Genomic DNA, 16,732 nt, shown 5'->3' with positions numbered 1-16,732 from the left:
GGGGGCTTTGCCCTTTTCTATGAAATCTGGCATAGCAGGTGTGCGGCTATAGCAGGTTGGTGAGATCTGTGGGCTGTGCACTGGACTCCTGAGGAACATCAGCATGGTGCAAGATTGGCAAAGAGCCTCCCAAGTATTACCTGTAATGGCCTGATAGGAAAAAGAGAATCACTTACTGTCTACTGCCTGCTCCCTAAATATCCAGTTTATGATTAGAATGAAGCCTGGCGAGTCTCTTCCATGAGCCTTTGGGAACACTGTGGCATATGGCCAAACCTCTCCCTGACTCTCTTTCATTGAAATTTTAAAACAACATATGCTAGTTTTTAAAAGCTTTTCTCGGTCTGATCTAATGTTTTGGGTTTTTTTTTTCTCCTGTACTAAATATTGAACTTAGAATTTCATTCATGCTGGACTGTGTGGCTGAGCTAGCTTCCCCCAGAACCAATACACCTCTGCTAGGGCTGCTATTATCGTTTTACTTGGCCTTCTTTCAGAGACTACATTAGTCGCAGCTGGTGGTATTCCGTTCCTCATAAATTTAAGCTGTGCCCAAACTGTACTGGAAAGTTCAAACCTAGCTCTGACTTGTCCACCTTAGTCTCAATCCCATCCCCCCCCCGTGTGTGTGTGTGTGTGTGTGTGTGTGTGTGTGTGTGTGTGTGTGTGGTGCCAACATGTTAGCTGTCATGTATCATACCTAGCTAGGCCTTGCCCTTTCCTTTGAACATTTTAGAGTTCAATCACTCTGGGAGTCTTTGTACCTAATTTAAGGGTGGAAGATTGGCGATGAGCATGTTATTTTACCAACACAGTCTGTTTTTACCCCTGGTATCGTGAGACTCAATTCTAGTGGGTAAAGATATTGTTAGATTTCTATCTGGCAGAGTACAGCAGAAGAAACTGTTAAGGGAAGGTGCTTTTTTAAAGTTGTCCACCGGGTGTCAGCAGAGGATGTGAAACTCTTGGCAACAGCTGCATTATTGGTTTTAATTCACTGAAACCATTCTTTGCCATTGGCAGGAAGCCTCTGCAGGGCCCCTGTCCTCAGAATTAGCATCAAAAGCTTTCTCAGTCTGCATCACTTCTTCACTCTTTTCCCATGTAACACTTAGTCTGGTATGCACAGTGATAGTTCTACAAAATGAGCTATTGCGGCAATGCAAGGGAGTTACCGTTAGAAATCTCATATGTGCTTTACCAAACTTCAGAGGGTAATTAGACAGCATACGATGTTAAGGATACCTTGTCCCTATACCTTAGTTTTCAAAAGGAAATTTTGTGTGTGTGTGTGTGTGTGTGTGTGTGTGTGTGTGTGTGCTGTTTTTCTCTAGTTTCTCATCTTGCTCTTCATTTGGATAGACTGAACAGAAATCTAAGATCTTTAATATGGAACATTGATCTGTGGAATAGGGCAAAACTGAGGAAGCAGTGAAGCCTCAGTTCTAAAAGTGGTAGCAATTTGAAAACAGTTACTTCTGAATATGCCATCAAGCTGTAACTGAATCAAAGGATAGAGCAACTGTGGGATGATGGGGACACAAACTAATGTATGGCTTCGCCAGCCACAATTGCCGAGGCCGGGGATCTGCAAGGAATGGAGAGTAAGGTCTAACACACAACACTGAGCCCAGTACCATAGGTAAGGGCCTGATAAATGCACAGGGCTAGAGTTTAGACATGTTATAGAGATTTCGATTGGAAAGATTGATGATATTTGACAAATAGCATTATAAACAATGCCAAGAGATATTCAGACTCTTCTGGTGCTTTATAATGAATAAGGTATTGTAGGCAGCACATCAATGGAGATTCAGAACTGTCTAGAATATTTTCTTTATAGAGATTTTGACAATAACAGACAAGAAGAATGTCCTTGTTCTTTAAAATGTTGTATAGGATGGCCATAAAACCTATTCTACCCTCACACGCCATTCATGAAAGGAGCTAGCATTCTTTCTGAGGTCATGCCTAGCTCAGTATTAGTCAGACACACATTGGATGAGTGCCTCTCAGAAGTGTCTTATGATGCTTTTAAACAGCTTTTTATAATGTCCTTTATTGACTTAGTTTTTAATTACTATGAGAACTATAAATAGGATATGTAAGGGGAAGATATAATTTGAAGACTATCCAAGTGTATTTACTGTGTGGTAGTTTTGGCTAATGTTCTCTAACATTTCTTGATATTGGGGTTGAAGCCTTCAGCAAATACACCTTACTGGTGGAAGCTTGAATCTTAAAGTGTGGCCATATTGCTCTGTGTCTGTGGTGGTTAATTGAAAAATGGCTCCCACGGGCTCGTATATTTGAATGCTATATTTGTCCTCCCTCTGTGGGTGAACAAATTTGGGAAAGATTACGAGATGTGGCCTTGTTGGAAGATATGTGTCATTGCGGGTGGTCTTTGAGGTTTCAGAATATCATGCCATTCCCAGTGAGTGCTCCCTCTTTGACTATATTTGTGGATCAGGATGTAGGTTTGCGGCTCCTGCTACAGCAGTGTGTCTCCCTACCTGCTGCCGTGATGGACATGTGCTCCCTCTGGAACTATAATCCCCCAATAACTCTTCTTTTTTTATAAGTTGCCTTGGTCGTGATCTCTCTTCAGAGCCAAATAGAAGGAACTGAGACAGTTCTCACCTCTTTTGGCAATGGTTTCATGTTTCCTTCTCTCTCTTTTGCAGATCACTGGGGTGATCCTGTTGGCTGTTGGAGTCTGGGGAAAGCTGACTTTGGGAACCTATATCTCCCTTATTGCTGAGAACTCCACAAATGCCCCCTATGTGCTCATTGGAACCGGCACCACCATTGTGGTTTTTGGACTCTTTGGATGCTTTGCTACATGCCGTGGTAGTCCATGGATGCTGAAACTGGTGAGTACAGCTCAGCATAATGTACTTTCTCGATTATTTTTATAAAACAATAAATTTGCCCGGCAGTTAAGTAGCCGTTTTTGAAGTCACAAAAAAATTAATATTCATTGATTTTAATTTAACACTAGACTCTTAACTAATCCCCCCTTTAAACCTCCCAGTGGGAAAAACCACCCCAAACACAGCCTGGCACAGTAAACATAGTCCCAGCTTCCTGAGGTAAATTGGCAAAGCACTGGCCATTTATTCCAATGAACGATTAATGTCTTTTTGGCAAGATGCCCTCTGCCAGTCTCAAACCAGCTTAGAAATCCCTTGTGGAATGTGGTGCGCAGCTTTGATGGGCAGGGAACTGTCACGACCAAGAGCAGCCTTCTGTGTGTCCAAGATCACATTGGAGCAGGCCTCTTTGATTTGATTCAAGATTTCTCCTTGAATCTTGGTATGCAGGAATGTGTGTGCCTGCTTTTCTCTCCACTTGCACTGTCTGGCCCTGTGCTGTGAGAGTTGAATTAAGCCAGAAGCTCTCGCTCAGAGGGCTGATTCCATGACAATTAGCTTCCAGGGCCACGGGAGAGGTTTGTCTCTAATAGTGCAGACAGAGCAATAATACATCCTTAAAGGTAAGAGCAGGCTGCTGAAAGACCCTTACTGCAGTTTTAACTCTCATTAGAATCTTATGGTAGTCTTTTGGTTTTAACCTTAATAACTGGAAAACATCATTGACAATAACAATTTGTCCTACAGGGAGGCCCAAAAATGTCTGACCAGAGTTAAATGTCCATTTTCCCGCTTGCCTTCTTCTGGTAGTTATCTTTCCACATAACTTTCTGGTGAATGACTGGGTTGCTATGAGACTCTCCACAGTGTAGTGTGTGCTTCTGATCATATTTTCTATGAGCTATACAGAGAACTTACGTAAATTGCATATAATGATCTCATTGATTAATATTTTATTGGTTGTATATAAAATATGTAATCTCATCAATATTTAGAAAAATAGATATTTAACCCAGTGCTTCCTACTTTTAGCATATGTGTCAGCAAAAGGAATTGTTTAAGATCCCATACAAATGTATATACTTATAAGTCATGTGTATATATTATAGCTAAGTTATGCAGCATTGTGTAGTTCATCCACAGCATCATTTAGGGTCCTTGCAAACATTCAGAATGGCTATATTTTATTTTTTGACAAGAAGAAGACTTGTTGGTAAAAAATTAATTTCTCTTCCTTTTGTCTGTTTTTCCAAGTCAGAAAAATAGCAAAAACCTTCAATTCATCATTGCCATGTAATATCCTTGAACTCAGATATTTGCATTATGTGTAGAGAGAGAAAGAGTAACGGAGACACAAAGAGTGTGTATATATGTTTCAAACTGAGCAGTGCAGGTAGAATGAGATGAAAAAAACACTTGGGATTATTGTTAGTAGTCTCATGTACTTGCTTTTATGGAGGTTATAAATTCCATTAATTGCCTGGCATCCCCACATGAACTTGTTGAGGGTACCATGTTCAGAGATAGCCAGCAAAGTGAAGAAGCGCATCATGTTAGACACACTGGCCTTGAACCACAGATGAGAGGGCGCACTTCCAAATAAAATGGCTCTCTAGTCATTTACTGTGAGATGTGGCTAAAAGAAATGGAGAATGCTTATGGTGACTAGTGGGATTTCAATGCATGCTATCAAACCTCTAAAAGAATTAAGTACTGACAAAAAATATTCATATAGTGCTATGCCAAAATGCCTTTTAAAATCTGTACATGTATTCCTGCTTTTTAAAAAAATAAAGTTGTAAGAGAGAAAAAAATAAAGGAGTAACCAGGAAAAAAAAAAAAAAGAAAAGAAATGGAGAAGTTTTCCCAAATGCAAAGCAGCAGCACAGCTTGGAATCCTAGCCACTCTCATGCTAGTGTGTATAAGTGTGCCTGGGCCCTGAAAATAAGCTTCCTAAAGCAGAACCGCTACTGACGGGTAGAAATTGAAAGTAGGAAGACCTGTGGCCAGAGACAAATACGTTTTTCCAATAACTGGGACCATTACAAGAACAGAACAATCAGGGCTGAGATGGCAGCTCAGTGATGTAGTACTGAAGGTTTTGGCTTCTATGGGCAGCATTAAAAAGAGGATTAAAAAAAAAGATTAAGTTTGCAGGTCCTAGATCACCATTAAGAAGTTGGTTGAAAATCCTCCTAGAGGGCTGGAGAGATGGCTCTGTGGTTAAGAGCACTGGGTGCTCTTCCAGAGGATTCAAGTTTAATTCCCAGCAAACACGTGGTGGCTCACAACCATCTGTAATGGGATCCGATGCCCTCTTCTTCTGTGTCTGATGGCAGCTACAGTATATCCATATACCTAAACTGAATAAATATTTAAACATAAAAGCCTTCTAGATAGGGCAGAATAATATCCTGTTGGATTCCAGAGCAAATATTTTTCTAGCTTAAACATTTTCACATTGAAAGTAGTTAACACTTCGGAGTACATGACCCTTTCATGTTTCTCCTGATTGGTCTGAACTGATGGACACAGTATCAACTGAAGTCTCCTTAGAATCTGTACCCCAAAATGTTTGTACATATTAAAATGACAGTTTTTCTATGATGATGCTCATATGTGAAATTCTAACAAGAGCACTTACATTTCTGAATCTGTACTAGTGATAATAAGGACTTGTCGAATTGCCCCTAGCAGAAAGATGCTCACTCTAAAGAAGCCCTCTTAGCTATGTGTCTATCTGTCTCTCTTCCTGTCTTTTGTTCCCCTCTCTATCCATGTGTCTGTATCTGTGTGGGGTGTATACATACACGAGCACAGGTGCCCACAGAGGCCAGAGGCATTGGACGTCCTTGGAGCTGGAACAGTAGGCATTTGTGAGTCGCCTGACATAGGTGCTGTGAACTGAACTTCGGTCCTCTACAAGGGCAGTGTGTGCCCATAACTCCTGAGCTATTTTCCCAGCCCTGAAAAGCCCTCTTCTTAATCCTGCCTTGTGACTTTATCCTCCTTCACTTCATTTCTAGTACGCCATGTTCCTGTCCCTGGTGTTCCTGGCTGAGCTTGTTGCTGGCATTTCTGGATTTGTGTTTCGTCATGAGGTGAGTCTACTCAGGGTGGAAAGACTCAGAGTCTGTCTGAATGGGAGTTTGGGGAATCTACGGCATGTGTAAAGGGTGCAAGCAAGGAACGTCCCCAAACTTTTCCACACTTCAGTGTTGATCCTCACTTTTTTCAGTAGCTCTGTCATAAAAGGATTCTCCTTTCTGTTTGAAAGCAGTGACTTCTAATATGGATTAAATACTCCATTGAAAGTAGCTGTTCCCCCAAGCATTGCATGTAGTTAAAAGATTTCTGACACTAAAGGCAAGCTGAGATAATTGTCTTGCCTGTAAACCCATTCTTATGCCACATAAAAAGCAGGAAAGCTGTAACAGATGGGTGTTTGGTGGTGGAAGACAGAACATCATAGACATTGAATGCACTGAGGAGTGTGGCTGTGGCTCTCGAGAGCCTGGCAGCATGTCCCAGGCTCTGTTTTTACCCTGCTGAGTTATCGTCCCTGAGAGCTTGGCTTACGGATGTTCCATTCCTTTCTCCATTGTCCTGATTTTGCCCTTGACTGTAGGTAGCATTCCAAATGCCAAAGCTAACTTCCAGAACCTGTTGCTCATGGATGCAGCCTCTAGTTAGACTGCCAATTCTTACAAGGAGCTGGAGAGGAATCGGATGAAGTAGTGGCCTCAACGGGCCTGCTTGGAGGGCCTCGGTGTATGTGTGACAACCAGAAGTCCTCTCCTCCCTTTTCATTATATTCACTAGGGATTGCAGTCTCACCCTGATTACAAAATGAAAGTTGACTTTGGCCGAGTGGTGAAACTTTGTTATCACATTGATACCATTTACTTGGACTTATGTCGTAAAGAAGCCTGGATTGCCTTCAGGGCAGCCATAGTCTTGTTTCTTAAGCCTATGTCCTCAGGATGGCACAAGGCCTATTCTCTATCCAAGGCCCCTCCCTGAGAGGGTGAAGTGAGGTGACAGAGGTGGCTATGGTCGCCACTGTGGCTTGTAGCTTAGTGCCTCACAGGTAGTGTCTCTTTATCACTTAAAACTGTCCAGTGGGCATTGCTTCCAGATTTTACTAAGGAATATCCCCGCTTGGGAGAGTTGCCATATTTAGCTTGGAGCTTGCCATCAGATAATGATGGCCACTTTCTGCTCTCCTAATTCAGAGGCATTGCATCAATTAGTTCCTAGATTTACCATGAGCCACATGGCCTAGTACCTAACACTTCACTTACCCCCGATTTCAAAGGGATGGAACTTGAAAGTGATCCCAAGGGCAAATATGTTCACTGACAAGGAGAAAGGGTTTTATTAACTTTTTACTAACAAGGAAGCCCTTGTCCTAGAGCCTCTTTTATTTTGGCCTCAGTAATTACAGTTAGGTGAAAGATGGCTTTTGTCCCATTCCTCTATGGTAGAATAGAGGTCAGTTTGGGGCCAGTACCTTAATCTTCACATCACACTGGTGTCTGATCTATTACCATTCTGTCTTCATAAGTCAAAGGGTGTTAGAGAAAGGAAGCTTGCCGTGAATAATTAAAAAAAAAATACCTAGAAAATTAATGTCTGATGATTGGCCAGTCGGTCACCTTTGTAACAACCCTTTTAGAACCTACCTAGCCACTTCAGTGAGCCATCTGGCAGGCCTGGTTCCCTCTAACTTGGTGGTTGAAACCAACTTTGTCTTAAAATGCTTCAGCTAGTTAAACCTTTGGTGAATCTTCTGAGCTCCTTTGTCTAAGATAACAGGGCTTTCCCTCCCTAGTGACCACTAAGTGAGAAAATTTCAGAAGAGGTGGTGCTGGGGTGGAAACTGGTAGGAATCTGAGTCACATTAGGCCACAGTGGACTGGATGTACATTCCCCCTTTATCTTCGGTAGATCAAGGACACCTTCCTGAGGACTTACATGGACGCCATGCAGAACTACAACGGCAATGATGAGAGGAGCCGGGCAGTGGACCATGTGCAACGCAGCGTAAGTTTCAGGGAAGGAGACAGGTATAGATCCTACATGTGCAGGTCTGGACTTAACCCTATAGGTAGGTAGGTTAGAGTAGTGGCATATACTGTTAATTCTCACTCTTGAACACTTAGTCCAGTTCTGTTTTCAAGACTTGGTTCCAAGCATTTGCTCGGGCTTCATTTATTTTTAGGAAGTTAGCATCAAGAAGACACATGTTCCAATGTGTCTTGTATTGGTAAGAGTGCTGAACCTGCCAACAATACCTCTTGTCCTTAAAAGCTGAACCACTGGAAAGGACGGAGGTAGTGGGTAGTGCGTGTTCGTCTATCTAGGTAACACTGATTCCTGAAGGCTGGCTCTCTAGAATTGCTGACTCGAGGCTAGATAGAGAAGTCAGGTGAGTAGCATCTATCCGGGTCAGTATGCTAAAGGTAGAAATGGACCAAAAGGAAACTGAGAATCTGTCAGGTATAGTCTGCAAAGGGGACAATGAGGTAATTATTTTTAAACTTCATAAAATTAAAAAAACTAAAACCATAAGATTTTCAATTTTATTTTAATGATATTTCAGAATTTTTGAAAAGTCAAAAACCGTATTCTCAGGTTTTACCAACCGGAACATTTTTGGTTCATTTGCTTTCATATTCTTTATGTGAGATGTCAGAAAACTTTTTATAAAGGGGAGAAATAGAAAATATTTTAGACTATGAGGAGAGTCTTATACTCTGTCAAAACCAACTGTGCCGCCATAGCACAAAAGGAGCCATGGGCAATATGAAACTTATGGCATGACCAGTTCTCCAAACACCTTTATAAAACCAGGCAGGTGGTAGGCTGTAGTTTTACCAATACCAGCTTTCTATCCCACATAGAGATCATTTTCTCTGTGCTATTTCTTTACTTATTATTGTCAGTCCAGTGGAGAACTTTTAGAAACTATTAATTTCCTATCAGTATTCTGGGTATAATTAACATATGCATTGAAATGTTTAATAGCACTCTTACATGACTGTAATGTTTAGCACGGTCAGAGACACATTACTCTACTTGTGGAGGTAGTAAGAAAGACAGTGTAATGTGGCCTCAGTTTCCTTCTCAGAGTTCAAATGGTTATAGAGCTTAAATTAATTATTCCACTCCAAAGGTATATATGCTATATTAGGAGCCTGATGCTTTCTCTCTCTCTCTCTCATATATATATATATATATATATATATATATATATATATATATATATATATATATATATATATATATGTATGTATATATATATATACGTGTATATATATATATATATATATATATATCAACCTCTCTATGTCTCTCTCTCTCTCTCCCTCTCCCCCTCTCCCCCTCTCTCCCCTCCCCCTCCCTCCCTTCCTCTCGTCTGCTTTCACTCTCTCTCTTGTTCGTTCTCTTTCTCTCTGTATCCCTGATTATCCTCCTTCCTCTGCCTTCCAAGTGCTGGGATTAAAGAGGTGTCCTACCACTGCCCAGCTTAGTGTTTTGCTCGTAGAAGCTTCAGGGAAAGAAGTAAGGCAGTCACAGCATTTGCTCAACCACTCTTGAATTCTTTTATTTTCTTGTTAACAGCTGAGCTGCTGTGGCGTGCAGAACTACACCAACTGGAGCAACAGCCCCTACTTCCTGGATCATGGCATCCCCCCGAGTTGCTGCATGAATGAAACTGATTGTAATCCTCTGGATCTGCACAATCTGACTGTGGCCGCCACCAAAGTTAACCAGAAGGTAACTCTTCTTCCCAGCCCTAAATGGGACAGGCAGGTGGTGTGTGTTAGGGAGGGTTTTGTTACTTTGGCGAGATTAAGACAAATAGATTATAAAAGGTAGTCTCAGAGGGAGTTGAGCTTCCTCTGTAGTGTTTGCTCGCCTAGGAGAAGCTCCTGAGGCTGCTAACTTCTGAAAGAGGAAGCTCTGCCTCCAATTGGTCTCTTGTGGCTCTCATACAGGAAGCCTCCAGCAGACACAGCTATGTAGGTTTAGCAAATGGTTCCTGTTAACCTAGATGCCTGTGTCAGACAGAGAATGTTTTCTTTTCTTTCTTCCTTTCTTTTCTCTTCCTGGGCGCCTTTCTTCTACTTGATATACCATCGAAACAAGAAATGATTCCCAGCTGGGTGCCAGGCTTTGGCAGGAAGAAGGGAGCGGAGTTGACAGGCAGCATCTGCTTCTGCTAGGAGGGTGGCCTTTATTTTAGGGAGTTCACGGGTGTAGGAAAAGAAATGAACAACTCCAATTCAACTCACTGTCAACATCCAGATTCCCAAAGAGGAGAGAAGGAAAAAAATGGTGGTGGAAGAAGATAGAGACATCAGTTTATAGGGAGAAAGGAAGAAAGAACTTCCAGTAGTCAGAGAGAAGGGAAATCAATTCTGCATTACACTTTACAGAGAATACAATGAAGACATGTTACAGCTGTGTGCTGCAGATGTGCTGGGATGCTATCAACATTTTTAAACATTTAAAGAAATGCCCTATATAAACTATAATTTAAGAAACAAAGGAGCAAAATATACTATTGAGATTGTCTTTAGCTCTGCAGACATGGGGCAAATTTACTTCTCTTACTAAGAAAGGAAATTTTATTCTATTCTGTTCTTCTAATATCTTCCCAGTTCTGTGTCATACAGGCCATGTACTGAATAATTCATAAAGAGATGATAGCCGTTCTCTCAAGATTAGAGTATTATGAGGTCGTTTCTGTATTTTACCCATTTTATATTGGGATCTGTAGCAGTGAGTGCTTTGGTTCATATGGCTGGTAAAAGCAGCACCCATCCAATTTTGGTTTAAAAACATCTTTTTTTTTCACATAAGCCTTTTTTTGGGGAAATTTAAGGACCCAGAAATCTGAATTCAGAGACGAGAGACAGTTTAAATTCTGAATGAGGCATTTGTTGATTATAGGATCTTGTTGAAGTTACTTAACCTTTCTCAGAGTTTGTTTTTCTCATATGTAAAATGTAGATGATAATAGTTTTGGGTCTTTAGAATTAATATGGGAGGGCTAAGAGATGGTTCAAGTATTAAGAACACTGACCACTCTTCCTAAAGGTTCAATTTGCAGCACCCACATGGTGGCTCACAGTCATCTGTATTGGGATCAGATTCCCTCTGCTGGGTATGTGTGAAGTGGGATTGCACATATACATAAAAATAAATTCAAAAATTAATGAATGAAATCAATTATCTAAAGCATAATGTCAGGCACATACCACAGACACTCTAAGTATTAACTGTGATGCAAATATGACCTCAGCAACGTTCCGAGAAATGATGCAGCATATCCGTATTGGGAATAGCTTCTGTCAGCATCTGAAAAAATGGGGACCAGAGAGGTAGCTCAGGATTTAAGAGAGCTGGTTTCTCTGGCACAGGACAGGAATTCGGTTCCCAACACTGAGGCTGGCAGGCTCATAACTGCCTATAACTCCAACTCCGGGGAATCTTCTGGAGTCCACAGGCACAGGCATACGTAAATATCCACAGACAGGCACACACACATACACTTTGACGTGCTGTGATCGTTTGGTGCTTTGAACCCTACCCTGTGATAATACAGAAAGAAGAAGTTTGCCTTTTACTCGGTAACCTGGGGAACCTCCATTATACAGATTTTGGGTGGAGAGCAGGCGTTCCACGGGGAATTGATTGTTTGGTTTGAGGTACAGGATTTCTTTCTTTTGCTGGTGAGATGATGAAGTGCCTGCAGGTACATTTAGCTGATTGCACTGGTTGAGCCCCTACCATAGGAATTTCTTGCCCGGTTTCTAAGAACAGAAGAAGAAGGTCTGGCTCTGCTTGGCAGTTACAGAGATACCTTTGGAACCTTTCTGGAACTTGCCTTCTCCTCCAAATAATTAAAGGCTGCCACTTGCAGACTCTTTCCCACTGGTGACTGTTAATTTAGACACACCAAGAGAGTGAGGAAATTAACCGCTCTGTTTCTTAGTGTTTCCTAGGAGACCTAGCAGGTCTCATGCTTGACAACCAAGCTTTCATATTAGGAAATTGAGAGAGATGGTTGTGGGTAGATAAGATTGTGCTTTAGTGCATGACTTAAAGGTGACTGCAAACATGACCCGTAGTTGTAGTACCAAAGCAATTCTTGTATCTACAGAGCTATGAGGAAACTTGGAGAGTAAGCTTTAGGGCTGACTGATGAAAAATAGAGGAAATAAATTCAAGGATGGAAAACATTTCTTAAACCATTCTCATCTCTTTTCGGTTCACTCCATTACCAATAGAATGTACTAGTTTCATTTGTAGTAAATCTAGAGAACTTTTTCTTTTTTACAGAAGAATACTTACTTCTCAAGCTTTAATAGACATATGAAATACATGGCGAGCTTACTAAAGTGCATTTAAATTCACAAAAATGTATTAGTAAGGAATGTCCCAAGCACACTGCAGATGCTGGTTCCACAAGTCTCGGGTAGAACCTGCTGTTTGGCCTTTCTCAGAAGCTCCGTGCAACTTGTTCAAGAACTACACACTGTAACAGAGAGCCACAGCTGAACTCATGCCAGCCAGTTACTTGTGTTTGGGATTCCTCCTCCTGGTTGACATGAGTATACCAATAATAAAGTCACTCTTAAAATGTGCAGAAATGGTGCTGAGTTGTGGCTCAGTGATAGCTTCCCTAGTATGTGTGAAAACCTGTGTTCGAGAACTCTCATGGGAGAAACACAAAAAAAATTCCTCCCCCTAAAACATTAGCACTCATACTTGTGGAAACATATACCTGGTTTGGGTGCAGAATTAAGTTTACAGAATAAGAAAATGGCTCCTGTTGCTTCTCTCTGTTGGGATTATCGGGCTGGTGTTTTTAAATGTTGGGTCAATGTAAAGCTGAGGATTTGAAGCTCATTCTCCCATATGGCCATCACTATGGCAAAGGGCTGTGATGATAACCAGCTTAGAGAAACACCATTTGGGAAAGTGTTTGAATAGCTGCTTGTAATCCTGCCTATTGAAGCCTTCCTAACCCACGTGTTCCCTGCAATCTTTTTGCAAGGTACTGTGATATATCATATTCCTGATAAAAGTAAGATTAGCAAGTTTCTACTGGAAAGAACCAAATTGTACAAGTCACTCATGAGCCAGCATGCGCTTACCTTCATATTGACATCAGATAGGAAGGAGTATGGTTTGTCAATTGCACTGAAGACATGTTATAGCATTGCTACAAGTTGTACACTCTCTCTGTAAAGATACTGTAAAGATGAAGATGATTTAGAGCCAAGAGTATTAGTAGAATTTTCACACACTGAGTTTTCTTAAACAAAATTGGAACTTAAAAATGAAAGACAGTGGGAGTAATTGTTTGGATCTTACTATGACTTAGAGTGACTGTCCTGATAAACAAGAACTACTTTGATTCTGTTCATTAAATGTCTTCATTTTTGCATTATTTGTATATTCAAGTCGAAGTCCTTTACTGGAAAAGGCCATGTATTCTTTACTGAATAACACAACTCAGAAATAGCTTGATTTGGTTAGTTCCATGTAAATTTAAACATATGCACATACCTATACACATGCACACATGCACACACTAACACTTCTAGTCCTGCTGTTTGATCTAAAAGTAAGGAATTTACTAGTAATAGTCAGCTTTTGCCCTTCTTTGTATTGTGGGGGATACAAAAGAAGTAAGTGTTTCCTTCCTGGACTAGGTTGATAAAATAAAATCTACCTAAACATTTTAATGTTAGCATTAATTAATATATTAATTATAATATTAGGGAAATGTGTTAATAATAATATTAGAAAAACTGTCCTGTGTGGGTTTATTGTACTATCCTCTATACTTTTTTGTATGTTTGAATTTTTGGTTTGATGGTTGGTTGCTTGGTTTGTTTGACTTACCAATATTTTCTTTTTAGGGCTGTTATGATCTGGTGACCAATTTTATGGAGACTAACATGGGGATCATTGCTGGAGTGGCGTTTGGAATCGCATTCTCCCAGGTACTCAAATGATTTTGCCTAATCTAGCCTCACCCAGCCTCCCACTATGGTTTGCCTCCCTAGCCTCTAGTTTCCAGCCTATCTTGCTGTGCTCTGGGGAAGGTTGATAGATGAGGCCAGAGATCCTTGCTCATTAGGCCTTGGGCCATCTGTTTGTTGTATTTTCTTTTTCAAATTAAATGAAGTTTATCTGTTAAAGGAATATCGGTTACAGTTCAACTAATGACTACCTCCAGTAAAACAACTCGCTTCTTTACAGGTCAAATGGAGGGTAATAGAAGAAGGTGCTGGCTCTATTGGGACTTAAACAACTCTAAACATCACCTGACTGGTCTAGATTTGTGGGAGGCTCCTTCCTGGATGATCTCTCTCTCTCTCTCTCTCTCTCTCTCTCTCTCTCTCTCTCTCTCTCTCTCTCCTTTCTTAGTTTCTCTGTATTATGTATAACATTAATGGTCTTCATCTTGTGAACATAACTTTAATCTTTGGATTTAAATATTCTGTTTTCAAGAGGAACCTTAGTTCTTTGTGTATTAAACTGTCCATCTCTTTATCTCCATTCACCTTTTACAAACCATTGGGAGATATAATTATACCATTTAAGTAAGCTAAATGCATTAAAGGATAGAACACATTTAAACTATATAAAATTTAGCCTGCCTATAGCCAGTAAGGTTCTGTTTTACAGGGTTCTGATCTGTGGAGCAAATGCTATATCCTTGTTATACTTACTAGTCTGAGAGTACAAAAATGATGTGTATACTTAGCAGCTAAATAAAAAATGTTCGATTTAACTCAGATATTTTTTTCAGACTAACAGATCATTTTTCATAGAAAGCCCAGCTAATATGTCAGTAATGGCTCCAAAGTTCCATTTCTATAGAGGAATGTCTGTCTCCCTCCCCATCTGTTGTTCTGCTCACCAGATATAATGCAAACGTAGGTTTGCTTTATTCTAGCTTGTTTCTGGGGTGTTTTTGTTGAAATGCAAACTTCAAAGAAGACATAAATTATAACTCTGTAGTTTAGTAGGTTGTTACTTATGTGGCCCTTCCTTAGATTCAGGGAATAGATCCTTAACTTGATAGTGTGTGTCTCTGTCAAGCAGGGTTTAGTATTAGAGACAGTGAAATGTTTTTCTTTTTTGTAGTCATCAAAACTTGTGTATCATGTCATCTCCCAAAAGCATGTGAAGTTTGTCACTGTGTCTCTTGTGTTGCAGTTACAAATCTCTCCTTAAACAGACTTCATTGCTTTCTGCATCATGGAGAGAATTAACCACCCCTACCCCATGCCAACACAGACAAGCCCTAATCGAGGCATAGACAGTACAATTAACTTGGTCTCCAGAGACATTTGAAAGGGAGTTAGTGCCCTGAACTTTCTCCCAATTGCTACAACACTTCGGTAATAATACTTAGCAACATCTCTGTAATTGCCTAGGGACAATTTTGTGGATCCCACACCTTGTGACTCATACAAATGTATAAGATACACACAACAGTCTTGAGCATATAGTTCCCTCAATACAACTGTTAAAAACAGAAATGTGGCAGTATGGTTGGCACACTTGGATATGTATACACACACACACACACACACACACACACACACACACACACACACACACACACCTATGAAGTCTTCCTTCATGGCTTCCCTAGATCAATGAAGTGACACACTGCTGATATAATACATGAGGAGGATACCTCAGCAAGCCTGAGATCTGATAAATGTGAAAGAATAGCTTGAGATTGTGTTTGCTTGTTTGTTTAGCTTCTTTGGTTTTGTTTTTGTGGGGGGGGGTGAATTTTTTCCTTTTTGTCTTGTTTTGCTTTACAAAATTCATCCAGGTATTGTAGAGCTGAACCTCTCAGATGCTGGATGATATGTATGAAGCTGGTGTGCCTTGGCTCTCCTATAATGTAGCAGGCTCTACTGAGTGAAAGCCATCCTCCCTGCTTTTCTCTCTTCTCCTCTCTCTCTCGGTGTCCCTTTCTCCCTTTCACTTTACCTCATTTTCTTGCCCTCTCCCCACACACTGTTGTGAGACACTGGCATTCTGCCCCACCTGTTGTGTCAGACAGTAAAGGTGGTGTAAATGTGCAAGGCCTACTATGCTGAGTCCAGTGTCCTTTACTGACTCGTAAGCACCATGTCCCTTAGGTAACTTGGCTTAGAGCCCTTGTTTGGATGGCAGAGTTTGATCTGGCACTGTGTCGTACTTCTCTTGCCTTTGTCCTCTCAAGGAAAAAAAAACATTTGGCTGAGCTTGATGAGACTATCTAATCTTCCCACTACGAAGCTGAGTGTGTGTTGATAGGCTGTTTCTGTCCTTTTCTTCTAGAAGAGACAGTCTCACTGCTTATCACAGACTGTCCTAGAACTCCCTTTTTAATCCAGGTTAAACTCAATTTGAAGCATTCCTCCTACCTGAGCCACCATACCTGTTTCACCCTATGATTTTGATAGTTACCATCTTCAAGAGGGAGCTCTGGCAGGAAGAGAGGAGGGAATGAGACAGGTGATGTGTGGGAAAGAGCAAGGGAAAGTTGCTAGATGTGCATTCTTAATTCTCTATTTCTATCTCTCCTTCTTCTCTCTTCTCCCTCTTCTTTTTTCTTTATTAGGAAAGAGATGAAGTCTCTTAGACAAAGTCTCAAAGACAAAGGCTACTTACCAAATAAATAAATAAATATGGAACCCATTCCTACAAATTCATCTCTTGACCTCCTACCTCCTTCCCTGACCTTCTTTAGGGCCCAGAATCTGATTGGATTATTTATTCTATGCCACTAATTCTCTAGTAGAGCCTTAAAGTGGTCTTT

At 40.7% G+C, this 16,732-nt stretch overlaps 1 protein-coding gene across 1 annotated transcript in view; it reads left to right on the top strand.

Annotated features, from left to right (window-relative positions):
* The window catches only part of TSPAN7 (tetraspanin 7), a 103,561-nt gene that overhangs the window by 83,802 nt on the left and 3,027 nt on the right, over positions 1–16,732 (top strand). The window contains exons 2-6 of the mRNA XM_080910659.1: positions 2,688–2,876; positions 5,904–5,978; positions 7,828–7,923; positions 9,505–9,660; positions 13,821–13,904. Of these exons, the coding sequence (XP_080766785.1) occupies positions 2,688–2,876; positions 5,904–5,978; positions 7,828–7,923; positions 9,505–9,660; positions 13,821–13,904 (600 nt within the window). The remainder of the gene's footprint in view (positions 1–2,687; positions 2,877–5,903; positions 5,979–7,827; positions 7,924–9,504; positions 9,661–13,820; positions 13,905–16,732) is intronic.

The sequence above is a fragment of the Micromys minutus genome (assembly GCF_963924665.1).
Source record: "Micromys minutus genome assembly, chromosome: X".
NCBI lineage: Eukaryota > Metazoa > Chordata > Mammalia > Rodentia > Muridae > Micromys > Micromys minutus.
Note: the sequence above shows the minus strand (reverse complement) of the source record. Positions and strands in the feature narration are given on the sequence as shown.